Source organism: Bos indicus x Bos taurus, chromosome 18 (assembly GCF_003369695.1).
Source record: "Bos indicus x Bos taurus breed Angus x Brahman F1 hybrid chromosome 18, Bos_hybrid_MaternalHap_v2.0, whole genome shotgun sequence".
Classification (NCBI taxonomy): domain Eukaryota; kingdom Metazoa; phylum Chordata; class Mammalia; order Artiodactyla; family Bovidae; genus Bos; species Bos indicus x Bos taurus.
In genome coordinates, this window is record NC_040093.1 from 11,483,513 (window position 1) to 11,496,254 (window position 12,742).

Here is a 12,742-nt window from a genome sequence, read left to right on the forward strand (position 1 = left end):
GGATAGCATCATGGTTAAGAAGCTTTCATTTCTAGAATCAGTTCTAGGTACTGAGGGTACAGAAATGAACAAAACGAAGGAGTTTATATTTTGGTGAGGGAGACAGACTCGTAGATTAAAATAAATATATAGAATGTCAAGCAGAACTGCATTTTCTATGGTGTAAAACAAAGCAGGGAAGGGACAAGGAGTGATGTTATTTGGTCCAGTGACAGTCAGAGAAGGCATCTCCCAGAAAGTAACATTTAGGCAAAGAGCTAAAAACAGCGTTGCAAGCCATGGGGATCCCTTGGCCAGAGCATTCAAGGTAGAGGAAGCAACAGAGGCAAAGACTGAGATGACCACATAACTTGGAGGGTTCAAGGGTCAGCAAGCAGGCTTGTGTAGTTGGATGAAGGTTGGAAAACAATAGGGAATGAGGTGGGAGAGAGGAGGAGGATACAAGTGTGGACTTTGGCTTCCAATCTGAGTGAGGTGGAGTCCATGGGCAGAGTTCCATGTGACTTAGATTTTAACAGAGTCCTCTGGCTCCCATGTGGGGAACAGCCTACAGGGATTCAAGATAAGAAGAGGGGACCAAGGGGGAGGCTGCCACAATAGATGGCTGGACCAGGATGATGGCGGAGAAAATTGATATTTTAAAATAGAATCTTCAGGGATTGGCTGATAAACTGGTCATGAACTGTGAATATGAGAGAAACAGAGGTGGCCCGAGGTTCTTGGCCTGAGCGCCTGGAAATAGAGTTGCCATTAATTGGGATGGAAAAGAAGCAGGAGGATGGCTGAAAGAGAAAATCCATAGTTCCGTTTTGAGCATATTAAATTATTTATTCTACAATGAGTTGGAATGTCAAGTGGTAAGTTGTATGTAACTATTGAATCCTTAGGAAGCAATTAGAACATTGAGAGGCCAATTCTTGTGTCATGATCAAAAGAAGAAGGGGAAGAAATTGACTAACATCTGCTTAAAATGTACAAAAGAGAACTACAATTTTTTTTAAAAAATGAAAATGGGAGAAAGCAAGCAACAAATATCAAGTTAGGAAGAAAATAACAAACTACCAATGCTAAGGATTGAGTAGAAAACTTGAAACTAGTTCTTGGGAAACATTCTAATTGGAAACCTAAAGAACTTGATACATTCATGCTAAAAATAAACAAAAACCAAAGAACAAACTTAAGAACAAAAGGAGGAAGTTGCAACAAACCAAAAACAAGGTTATTTTTCATGATCAAAGGACTTCTATGGAAAATTGCTGAGAAAGACTCTAAAAGCTTTCATGAAATTAATTATTTTTTAACAAGAAGTAACACTGATGCAATAAGAAAGGAAAACAAATTTAAAAAAATACAAAAGACTGTTTACAAATGTACAAAGAACTCTCCTAAATGGCACCTGGCCCCAATGGATTAACAGCAAGATTTCTTCCAACTTTTCATGAAGTTATATAAATTGTCCCAGGACAGGATTCATTTGATAAGGCAATTTTGGATCATGCATGAGAATTCTGGTGGTTTAGTTTCTTAAGTTATGTCCAACTCTTGTGACCCCATGAACTGTAGCCTGCCAGGCTCCTCTGTCCTCTGTCCATGGGATTTCCCAGGTAAGAATACTGGAGTGGGTTGCCATTCCCTTCTCCATGAGAATGCTGAATAAAATATCAAAAAATAAAATATGTGTTGTTGACCTAAGACGTGTCCCTGTATCAGATTTTTTTTTTAACAAAAAGATCCCCATCATTGGGTAGCTCACAATCTAGTTGGAAGAAAATAGGGTGTACACAAACATAGTTTGGCTCTTTTTAAAGTTTGGGAAGGGTGGAGGCGAGACAGAAATTAAACTAGCCCAGATGTTGTCCTTGGAAAACTTACAGGTTAGCTGGGAAATTTTGTTCCAGAACTTGGAGAACAGAATGTTCTGTTCCCCAGGGAGGAGACTATTTGAAGAAGGCGTTGAAGGAAATTTTCAATGATCAAGAGCATGGATACTAGGGTCAGGTAAACATGGGATCCAATCTCAGCTCTATAATTTCCTTGTTGTGCGATCTTGGGAAAACGACCTCTGGGTTGTTGTAAGAATTACCTTAAAGGAGAAACTGTGTGTAAAGTGCTGTCCTGGAGTTAAGAGGGTATCACTACTATGTGATTTCAAAGATCTGAACAGGTGATATTCTAGAGCAACCTTGTCCAGTAGAACTTCCTGCAATGATGGAAATGTTTTATATCTGCACTGCACATGGCAGGGGCATAACAAATGTTTGTTGAATGAATAAAAGAACAAATGACAATATCATTAAGCTCCTGGATCCAGCTATGCCTGAAGCCCATCTTGCAAAATGGGATAGAAGGAGAGAAACCGATTTCCCCCTAGCCTACACTTCCATCTCTGAGACCAGGTCGTGGCTAGTCGATTTCTTGCTGACCATACTTTCATCCTCGCTCTGTGGCTCCTTCAGGGCCCAGCGACATGCGGCTGGCAGAGACTGGCGGAGTTGAGCCTGCCCAAAATAGAGGAAAAGCATGGGATTGAGGCAACTGTGAGCAAGGGCCAGGCCCACCACCAAGGGTTCAGCCCGCAGGGCCTGGGCCAGGAGGGTGGAGTGTGGGGCCGCCATGGTGAGTACCAGTCCCAGCGCGTGGTAGGGGGCCCAGCAGACAAAAAACCCCACCACAACGGCCAGGCCCAGTGGCCAGCGGCGTTGGGTAGCACGACACAGGAGGGCACTGTGGCAGACGACCACAACCACCAGCGGCCCCAGGAAGCCAAAAATAAACCGGGTGGCCGTCACTGAGTTCTCGGCCACGGTCGAGCCACCATAGTCCACCACACACTCCAGCCGGTGTGGGAAATGCTCCTGATGCAGCCGGCGGTAGATGGCCGAGGGCACGGTGAGCAGCAGGGCCAGCCCCCAGCATGCCCCACAGGCTGCCCGCACCCTGCACGCCCGCCCAGCTGTCCCCCACCAGATGGGCCTGAGGGCCAGCAGGCAGAGGTCCGTGCTGAGAGTGGCCAGGAGGAGGACGCTGGCATACATGGAAAGCAGGATGACAGAGGGCAGGGTCCGGCAGCCCACTGCCCCGTACAGCCAATGGCCCTTGTGGGCGACCGACACTGCCAGGATGGGGAGAGACAGACAGCAGAGCAGGTCCGCTACGGCCAGTTGGAGGAACCAGTTGGCACTGACCCTCTGGCGGGCCTCTTTCCAGGTCACCCAGGCCATCATGGCGTTGCCCGGCACCCCCACCAGGAAGACGGCGGCATACAGCAGGAGTGGGGTCGCGTGGAGGAGGTCAATGGACATGCAGGAGCCATCAGCGCAGTCCACCGGGAGATCCGGAAGGTCGCTGTAATCCCCATACTCATTGCCGAGAGAATTGTTCTCCATTCAGGCTGCAGACACCTGGGAAGGCGAGCAATGGTGTGAAAACTCAGAGACGAAAACTGTCAGGCCCTCAGAATCCTAGTGGATAGGAACACCAGCCCCTTAGCATCTCAGAAACCAGGACAGGACAACGTTAGAGCTCCAGTGCAGGGCTTCCCTGGTGGCTCAGTGGTAACGAATCCACCTGCCAATGCAGGAGACACGGGTTTGATCCCTGGTCCGGGAAGATCTCACATGCCACGGAGCAACAAATCCCGTGCTCCACAACTACTGAGCCTGTCTGTGCTCTAAAGCCCAGAAGCCACAATTACTGAGCCCGTGATCCGCAACAAGAGAAGCCACTGCAATGAGAAGCCGGGGCCCCCAAACTGAAAAGTAGCCCCTAGAGAAAAACCTGCATAGCAACAAAGACTGAACACAATCAAAATAAATAAATAAAGCTATAAGAAAAAAAGAACTCCAGCACATTAGAATCTTGGAATTCTAAAATGTTAGTGTTAGAGCCCCAGCTTATTACCAGAATATTACCATGTTAGAATTCTAACATGCTAAAAATCTTAGAATTCCAAAATACTAAATTCTTAGAATTTAGTAGCTAGCTAGCCATTTATCGCTTGGCATTCTAGACCAGCCCTGTCCAATCGAACTTTCAATGTTGATGGAAATAGTCCATATCTGTGGTATTTGAAATGGGAGCCAGGGTGACTGAGAAACTAAACTTTCTATCTTATTTCATTTTCATTGATTTAAATAGCTACACGTGACTAGTGAAGCTCTAGAGCATTGACCACTAGCCAGTTAGCAGACTGGAACTCTAGAATCTAAACTATTGGAACTTGAATATTCATCAAGATGAAAGTAAATGTGAAAGTGTTAATCATTCAGTCGTGTCCGACTCAGTGCGACCCCATAGATGGCATGTAGCCCTTCAGGCTCCTCTGTCCTTGGAATTCTCCAGGCAATAATACTGGAGTGGGCTGCCCTTCCCTTCTCCAGGGGATCTTCTCAACCCAAGGATCGAACCCAGGTCTCCTGCATTACAAGGAATTTTTATTTTTATTTTATTTTATTTTTTTTGGAATTTTTAATTCCTTATAGTTGAACTTTAAATGAGGAGTCAAGGAAGGCCTCTCTGAAAAGGTGACATTTGAGCAAAACCACAAAGGAGGGGATAGAGGGCAGGAGGAGAAGGTGGGGGGTGGGGGAACTGAGGACGAGATGGTTGGATGACATCATCCAACCATGGACATCATGTCCATGTTCAATGGACATGAGTTTGAACAGGCTCTGGGAGATAGTGAAGGACAAGAAAGCCTGGTGAGCTGCAGTCCATGGGGTCGAAAAGAGTCAGACACGGACTGAACAACAGGAACAAGAAAGGAGGTGGGGAGGGAGCTGTGTGGTGATCTGGGAGAAGTGAATCCCAGGCAGAGGAAAGAGCCAGTGCAAATACCCTAAGGCGGGAACCTGACGGTACACATTAGAACTCCATCTCCTGTGGAATAGATGGGAGGTAAAAACAGAGGTATCAGTGCCCACCTAGGTGCTGTAAGCTCTTCATCTTTTATTCTGCATGAGACGGGAGCCATGGGAAGGTGCTGAGCAGAGAAATGACATTGTCTACCATAGAATGTGAATCATAACTGCTACTACAACCCAGGTCTCCCGTGTTGCAGGCAGACTCTTTACCATCTGAGCCATCAGGAAATCCCCTTTCATTATTATTACTATTAAGCACCATCTAGCGAGTACTTTGTGTTCTGTGCCAGGCATCGCTCCAAGCCCCTTTACATATTATATCATTTAGTCCTTATAACAACCCTCTGATTTTCACACGATTGTTAGACCCATTCTGCAGACAAGAAAACTGAGGCCATAGAGAAATTAAGAAACTTACCGAAGGTGGCTCAGCTAAGCAAGTAACAGAGCTGAATTTCAAACTGTGTTAATTAGTCCCACTCTGAAACTCCAGGCCCTAGGACATCACCATCCAAAAGTCTTAGGTTTGGGAGAGTTGGAAGGCCGGACAGCCAGTGACCCTGAGCAGACCCGGCCTCTCCGACTCTTGAGTGCACAGTTTCGGCCGGCTCTCTCTCTGGGTTTCCTCATCTGAGAAGCTAGTCACGGAGATGAGCCTACCTCACCAGTTTGGGGAGGCTTTGATCAGTCGATATGTGTAAAGCTTGTGGCACAGATCAAGGGCTCAGGTAGAAAATAGACTCGTCCGCATGATGTCATAATAACCTGACACTGCGGCTCTCTGCTGACTCTTTTGGGCTGACTGGCCCTCCGCAGGGCATCAGCTGGAGTTGACACAACAGGAAGGGCAGAAGGGAAGTTGGGGCACTCCCCTTCCCCCTCCTCCATGCCAAGTAGCTACTAAAAGGCCAAGCCATTGTGTGTGAAGTTTAACACTTCACTTTCATATTATTTTCATCTCTAACATGAAGCCATGTGCAGGCTTTAAAAATTCAAACCTCAGAACTTCCTCTGGTTCCATGGTTAAGACTCCCCACTTCTTCCGCAGGGGGCAAGAGTTCAATCCCTGGTTGGGGAACTAAGATCCCACACACGCTATACAGCGTGGCCAAAAAAAAAAGAAGTGTAGAATCTCAGGCCCATCCCCAGACCTACCAAATCGGAACCTGCATTTCAACAGAATGAAAATTCAAGCCCTCACCAGTTGTGTGGCTTTGGGCAAACCACCAAACCTCTCTGTGTCTCAGCTTCCTCGTCTGCAAAAATGAGAACAATAGACTCACCTTAGAGGGTGTTAGGAGAATTCATCAACTTAATAGGCATGAAGAGCTGAGCTCGTCCACCGTGAGCGTTAGACATGCATTGGCCACTTGGTCCCAGATCCACATGTACCCTCTCCCGCCACCCCGAGACTCCACCCTTCCCAGGTCTTCCTGGTTCAAATCTGAGTTTTCCCTGTGTAAGCAACTCAGTCAATGGTATTTCCCTTTTAACATATTAAACAGAAATCCAAACACTCCCTGTGCCATTGCTTAATCTTTTCCATTTAATACGTCTCAGATCTACTTTCCCTATCTGGACACAAATCAACTCCTTTCTTCACAATAAGGTCAAAATCAATCCACAGGCTGGGTGTGTCATGCTTATTAACCAGCCACAGACTAAAGGACATTTAAGGAGCATCATGGGTAGTATTATTATCTTCTGATTTTATACACCAAATAAATTATATTTCTACATTTATACCTGTGGGTGTGCTTGTATGCTTAGTCACTCAGTCGTGTCCGGTTCTTGGCGACCCCATGGACTGCAGCTGCCAGGCTCCTCTGTCTATGGCGATTCTCCAGACGACAATACTGGAGTGGGCTGCCAAGCCCTCCTCCAAGGGATCTTCCCAATCCAGGGATCAAACCCAGGTCTCCTGCACGGCAGGCAGATTCTTTACCCACTGAGCCACCAGGGAAGCCCAAGAACACTGGAGTGGGTAGCCTAACTCTTCTTCAGGGGATCTTCCCAGCCCAGAAATCGAACTGGGGTCTCCTGCATTGCAGGAGGATTTTTTTTACCAAATGAGTTACCAAGGAAGCCCACCTGAGTGTGATAATATTAATATATGGGATTCCCTCAACAGAAGCTTTCTGTTGACCTGCCTGAGTAAATTCCAAGAGTCTGGGATTTTGAATCAGATTCCATTGCGATGGTATTAAGACTCCACTCCTGAAATTCTAGTTCTGATTCCCAGATGCTGAAAATAATGAGTCTATATAACCAGGATTGGGAAAATGCCCCCCTCCCTTCTTCCCTCCATCCTTACCGTCTCTTGAGGAAGGGTCCCCAGTTGGGCCAGATGCCACGGCGGGGGGCAAGATCCAGGCTGACAGCCAAGACCCGGGTGTTCTGAAGTCTCTCCCCAAACGTCTGTGAGCTAGTGAATTCCTGCAAGCCAGTTCCCGGAGCTCCTAGGGGACTCCGCCGGGCACTGTCACCTCACAGTGTCCTCACAGGTCCCAGCCGACGCTCTTAAGCAAGGAAAAACAGGATTGGCCTTTTCCTATTGCCGCTGGCGTCTGTCCTGGATTCTTCCCATGACTCACACATCCCAAAATTACCGGGCAGCGGGCAAAGGTGGGTGGGAGCTGACCCAGTGTCCCCAGCACCAATCTCCATGTCACCAGCTTCCTGGAAACCAGATCTACATGTGGCTTGACCTTTGGGGTCTGGGGGTCTCGGCCTAGACTGGCTGTCCCAGCAGGGCCCTCTGAGGTCTTTCCCACCAAGTCCCCACAGCCCACTACCCCCACCCACTCCCGGACTCCAGCTCAGCCCCTCCCCTCCCTTCTGCCCTCTGCAGAGCCATGAAGACCAGTATGCCTCCCGCCTCCCACGTTCTGAGGGAGCCAGCTCAAGGTCACAGCCTCCAGTAAAAGGCCAAGGGTGCCCAGCACAGGGCCTGAGGCCTCAGAGGCAGACAAAACACAACAAGTCCTATCCGCTCTGTGGGCCTCTGTTTTCCCTCTTTAAAATGGGAAGATTTGGGGGACGTCCCTGGTGGTTCAACGGTTAGAATACTGCGCTTTCACTTCTGAGCTTTGAGGTTCGATCCTGGGTCAGGAGTCTAAGATCCTGCAAGCTGCACAACTTGGCCGAAAGCTTAACAAACAATAATAATAAATAAAATGGGAAGATTTTGAGCATAGTGGTTCCTAACCTCCCTCCCAGCGTAGCATAGAGTCTGAGAACATGGATTTGAGAGCCAGAGCAATAGCATACATATTCTAGCTTCCCCATTGACGAGCTTCTCGGGCCTCAACCCTTCTGAGCCTCAACTTCCTCATCTGTGAAATGGATATTTTAGCTATGAACGTTAAATGGATGAAGAGATTTAAAATGCACATGCACTCCGGGGAGGGAGGAGGGAGGAGGGTTCAGGATGGGGAACACGTGTATACCTGTGGCGGATTCATGTTGATATATGGCAAAACCAATACAATATTGTAAAAGTAAAAAAAATAAAATAAAATACACATGTACAATAGCGCCTGGCACACAGGAGATGCTGTGTCCACATTAAGGAACAATAAAAAGCATATGCTATCAATTCTTAAAAGCTGCATTTTAGGGAGACAGGCTTAGCAAGAGGAAGCGACCCTCATTCCAGCCTCAGAACCCTTCATTCAGTGGTTTTGGTGTTTGCACCACTGTGTGCGTGCTTCAGAGGCTGAGGGGATATATTTATACATTTATTTTCTTGTTGTTTGGAGAAGAAACTCCCGTTGGTAGCGGGAGTTGTTTTGGGGTCAAGAGACAGTAACTCTCAGTGTGAGCGGGGGTGTCTCTGGGCGACCCAGTCTTGGCTGAGCCTGACCCAGACCACCCCCTCCCACCACCTTCGTCCCCTACATCCCGCCAGCCCTAAGCCCCCCGTGGGAACCCACCCTGGTCAGAAAGAGAAAGTAACATGGGAGCAGTCCCAGGGGGTGAGGGCAGATATGGGAGGGGACACCGTCCTTTATGAGCTCAAACCTCCTCTGATCTTGAGGTTACAAAATGTATTTCTCAGATCACTTAAACTGCTTGGTCACTGAGTCCCAGCTAACTGTTTCTCGGATTCTAGGAAGCTAAGGTTTGCTGCTGTCTCTGGAGCTGGAGGTTCTTATCTGGGGAGCTGGGGGATGCTGTGAATGGAGACAGGGACACAGATGTTATGAAAAGTTGGGGGATCATTTAAGGAGTGGGGTTCCTTTTATAGACGCCCTATGAGATCCTGAGTACTGGCCCCTCAACACAATACAATAAGGACATCTTAGAAGTCCGATTATTTGGGGCCCCATGGACTGTAGCTTGCCAGGCTCGTCTGCCCGTGGAATTTTCCAGGCACGAATACTGCAGTGGGTTGCCATGCCCTCCTCCAGGGGATCTTCCTGACCTAGGGTTGGAGCCCTCATCTCCTAAGTCTCCTGCACTGGGTGGCAGATTCTTTACCATTAGCACCACCTAGGAAGCCCTTTAGAAGTTTGTTCAGTTCATCCATATGAAATTTGTCATTTTTTGTGAGTCATAATAGGTTGAAGTCTGGCAAATCTGTGGCAACGGAAAGCAGATTAGTGATGGCCAGAACCTGAGGGGAAGGGAGGGATGTGAATGGAAAGTTACTGCTTAATGGGTTCTTCCTTTTGGGGTGATGAAAATGTTCTAGACGGACTTCCCTGGTGGTCCAGGGATTTAGACTCCATGCTCCCCATGCAGGGGTCACAAGTGCAATCCCTGGTTGGGGAACAAGATCCCACATGCTGCACAGTATGGCCAATATATATATATATATATATATATATATATATATATATATATATTAATTTTAAAAATAAAATGTGTGTTTCTTTTAAAAAAAAGAAAGTGTTCTGGACCTAGCTACAGATAGTAGTCTGTTATAAGTAGTACTAGTTAGAAATAGTAGTCAGAGTTGCACAACATTGTGGATGTACTAAATGTTACTAATGGTGAGTTTTACATTATGCATATCATACAATTTTTTTAAAATAATAAGCTCTTATGCCCCCTCACCCCAAAATAGGATGAAGTCTGGTAATTTCATAAAGTTCACCCTAATGGGACTTCTCTAGTGGTTCAGTAAAGAATACACCTGCAAAATGCAGGAGACCAGGGTTCAATCCCCAGGTCCGTTAGATCCCCTGGAGAAGGAAATGGCAACCCACTCCAGTATTCTTGCCTGGAGAATCCCATGGACAGAAGAGCCTGGTGGGCTACAGTCCATAGAGTCACAAGAATCAGACATAACTTAGAGACTAAACCACCACACCAGGGGCTAATAGAATTCCAGAAGCCCAAAAGGGTGAGTGGCCCACACAGGGAAACCAGTCTCTTTTGAACAATCTATATATTACTACAAGATATCTGATGCCTGAAAAAGTGTGTCTGTAACGTGTGAAGTAAAGAGTACAACAAAACAAGCAGCTGTAAAAATCACCATCCAGCTTAGAATCTGAATTTCTAGCCCAAGGGTAACTTTTTGGTGAGGGAACTGAGAGTAAGTATGTTAGTTTTTGCTGGTCAAGAGGCCATACATACTCTTTGGTAAAATGAAAGTGGCCTCAGACTGAATGGCATGGCTGTGTTCCAATAAAACTTTATTCACAAAAACAAGCAACGGGCAGGATTTGGTCCACAGGCTGGAGTTTGCTGATGGCTGAGCTAGGTCAAAGACTCTGAAGCCTAAATTGTTGAAATCACAGACTCTCAGAATGTTGGAATCACAGGCTACTTGATCTAAGGGATCCTACAACGTTAGTCACACACTATTTGAATCACAGGATTCTAGAATGTCACACCAGAATCTTCACATGTTAGAAATACAAACTCCAGCAGTTAGATATTAAAATTTTGTAGATGATCTGAACATTAATCAAGGAAGTATAGCTCTGAGCTGTCCAATATGGTAGCCACTGGCTGCACAAGATTGCTGAGCATTTTAAATGAGGTGAATCTGAAATGAGAGCTATTGTGAGTGAAAGCTACATACCAGATTCCAAAGACTTGGTGTGAAGAAAAAACAAGAATGTGAACTCTTTCAATAACTTTTTGTACTGATCATATTTTGAAATGATAGTACTTGAAATATATTCGGTTCAATAAAATATAGCATTCAATTATTTTACCCGATTCATTTTGTTTCTCTTTGCTTGTCTCTTGCTTGGCTGCTGAAAAAATCTAAAATTATGTGCGTGGTTCACATCATATTCCTTTCGGACAACACCAATCTGAAGTAATACCATCCTGAAGGTTGGAGATGGGGTACTTGAGAAGGTCAGGCGGCCCAGATGCAGGGGGTTTGGGAGCTCTGCCCTCCCAAACCCATCATCCACTTCCTTTCCCCACCACTTCCTCTTTGGTATTTGTTGACCCAGCAGATTCCTGGGGCTCCCGATTTCACAATTGCCTAGCCCATCAACCCACTTCCTTCCTGGGCAGCGCTGATCAACACCAGGCCTTAGAAAAGCCACTTGGATCCTACATGTTGGTATCCAAGTGTTTCTAGAAGATCACTGTGAGGCCCAGCTTCTGGGAAGAAACTCCTTTCCAAATCAGGGTGAAGGAAAAGACCCCACTGCCTACAGCCTATTCCCCCAACCTAGGAAAGCCTGAAGGTGGCCAGGAACATGGATGGAACACAGGGATGGGGAGATGGGAGAAAGAAGTCAGGGAGGGCTTCCTGGAGGAGGCTGCACCCTGAAGGAAGGTAGAACAGCAACAGGGGTGGTCTTTTAAAAACAGACCAGGCAGCCAAGAGACCAGGCAGGATAAAAGGCAAGGACCCAAGTGGGAGAGGATGGAGGGCTTGAACCAGGAAAGATGTGGAATGGGAAGAGGGTAGCTTCCAGAGTGGGTCCCAACTGAGGCTTGGGTGACTATATGGACCGTGGGGGCAAGCCCTTGAGTAGGGGATGAAAAGGGAAGGGGAAATTTGGGAGAAGACGCTGAGATCATTTTAAGTGAAGTAGGTGTAGAGGCTAGACCCTGAAGAGCAAGAGAGCTTGGAAGGTACTGGATGACATCACAAAAGTAAGACACATGTTCGAGAGAACTCTAGAAAGCCAACATTTAAGGGAAGAAGAAGAAAGTCTGTAGAAGAGGCAGAGAAAGATCATGCTGAAAGTGAGAGGTTAAGCCAGGGAGGGGCCCAAGTGGCTGGGAGGAAGGCGGAAGGAGGCAAGTGGGCTGTCTAGGTAGCAGGGACCTTTAAGGTCACAAGCATCTTTATGGGGTACCAGAGCAGAAGGTAGCTGGGGCTCAGTTCCCCCAATGACCTTGCTGCCAGAGGGTCTGTATGGGTACCAACATTTACTATCAAAACCCACACACAACCTTTTCTGGAAGTCCTGCCGAGCACCTGGCACTCTAGGTGCTCACACAGCATCTTCTAATAAAATCATCCCCAGGACAGACATGACAACATGGAAATAGCAGGATTCAGCTACAGTTCCTGTCAGAATCAGACAACATCCATGCCCAGTGCCCTGTGCTGAAGCTGTTCCCTAGACTCAGCCGGCTTTTGCAAAGAGAAAGAAGGAGCTGCTATCTACGTGACGGTCTTATTCAGGGGTCACCACCTCTGTGTGGCTCCCTGGGCACTTGAAATATGCCAGTCTGAATGGAGATGTACTGTGAGTGTAACTCACACCCAGGATTTTGAAGACGTAGTACCCACACCACCCCACCCCCCAAAAAAGTAAACTGGTATAGCCACTATAAAGAACACAATGGAGGTTCCTTAAAAAAAAAAAGAAACCTGAAATCAGAATTTCCATATGACCCAGTGATCCCGCTTCTAGTCGTATGTCCGGAGAAATCTCTAATTTGAAAAG

General features: G+C 46.8%; 1 protein-coding gene across 5 annotated transcripts; it reads right to left on the minus strand.

Moving 5' to 3' along the window:
• Window positions 1-65: 65 nt before the first annotated feature.
• On the minus strand, window positions 66-7,644 carry C5AR2 (complement component 5a receptor 2). 5 transcript variants are annotated; one of them, XM_027515343.1, is made up of 2 exons: window positions 7,177-7,644; window positions 66-3,401 (listed from the first exon to the last, which is right to left on the minus strand). In XM_027515343.1, exon 2 carries the CDS (start codon window positions 3,384-3,386, stop codon window positions 2,373-2,375), a length of 1,014 nt encoding a protein of 337 aa, XP_027371144.1. In that variant the 5' UTR covers window positions 3,387-3,401; window positions 7,177-7,644; the 3' UTR covers window positions 66-2,372. The 5 variants fall into 5 exon arrangements, with proteins under 5 accessions (XP_027371144.1, XP_027371145.1, XP_027371147.1 ...); XM_027515344.1 differs by lacking the exon at window positions 7,177-7,644 and adding an exon at window positions 6,609-6,651; XM_027515346.1 differs by lacking the exon at window positions 7,177-7,644 and adding an exon at window positions 6,146-6,250.
• Window positions 7,645-12,742: the final 5,098 nt, after the last annotated feature.

What these genes read in the sequence shown, in the direction of transcription:
- C5AR2 (XM_027515343.1), bottom strand. Translation starts at nt 3,386, where the DNA reads ATGGAGAACAATTCTCTCGGCAATGAGTATGGGGATTACAGCGACCTT.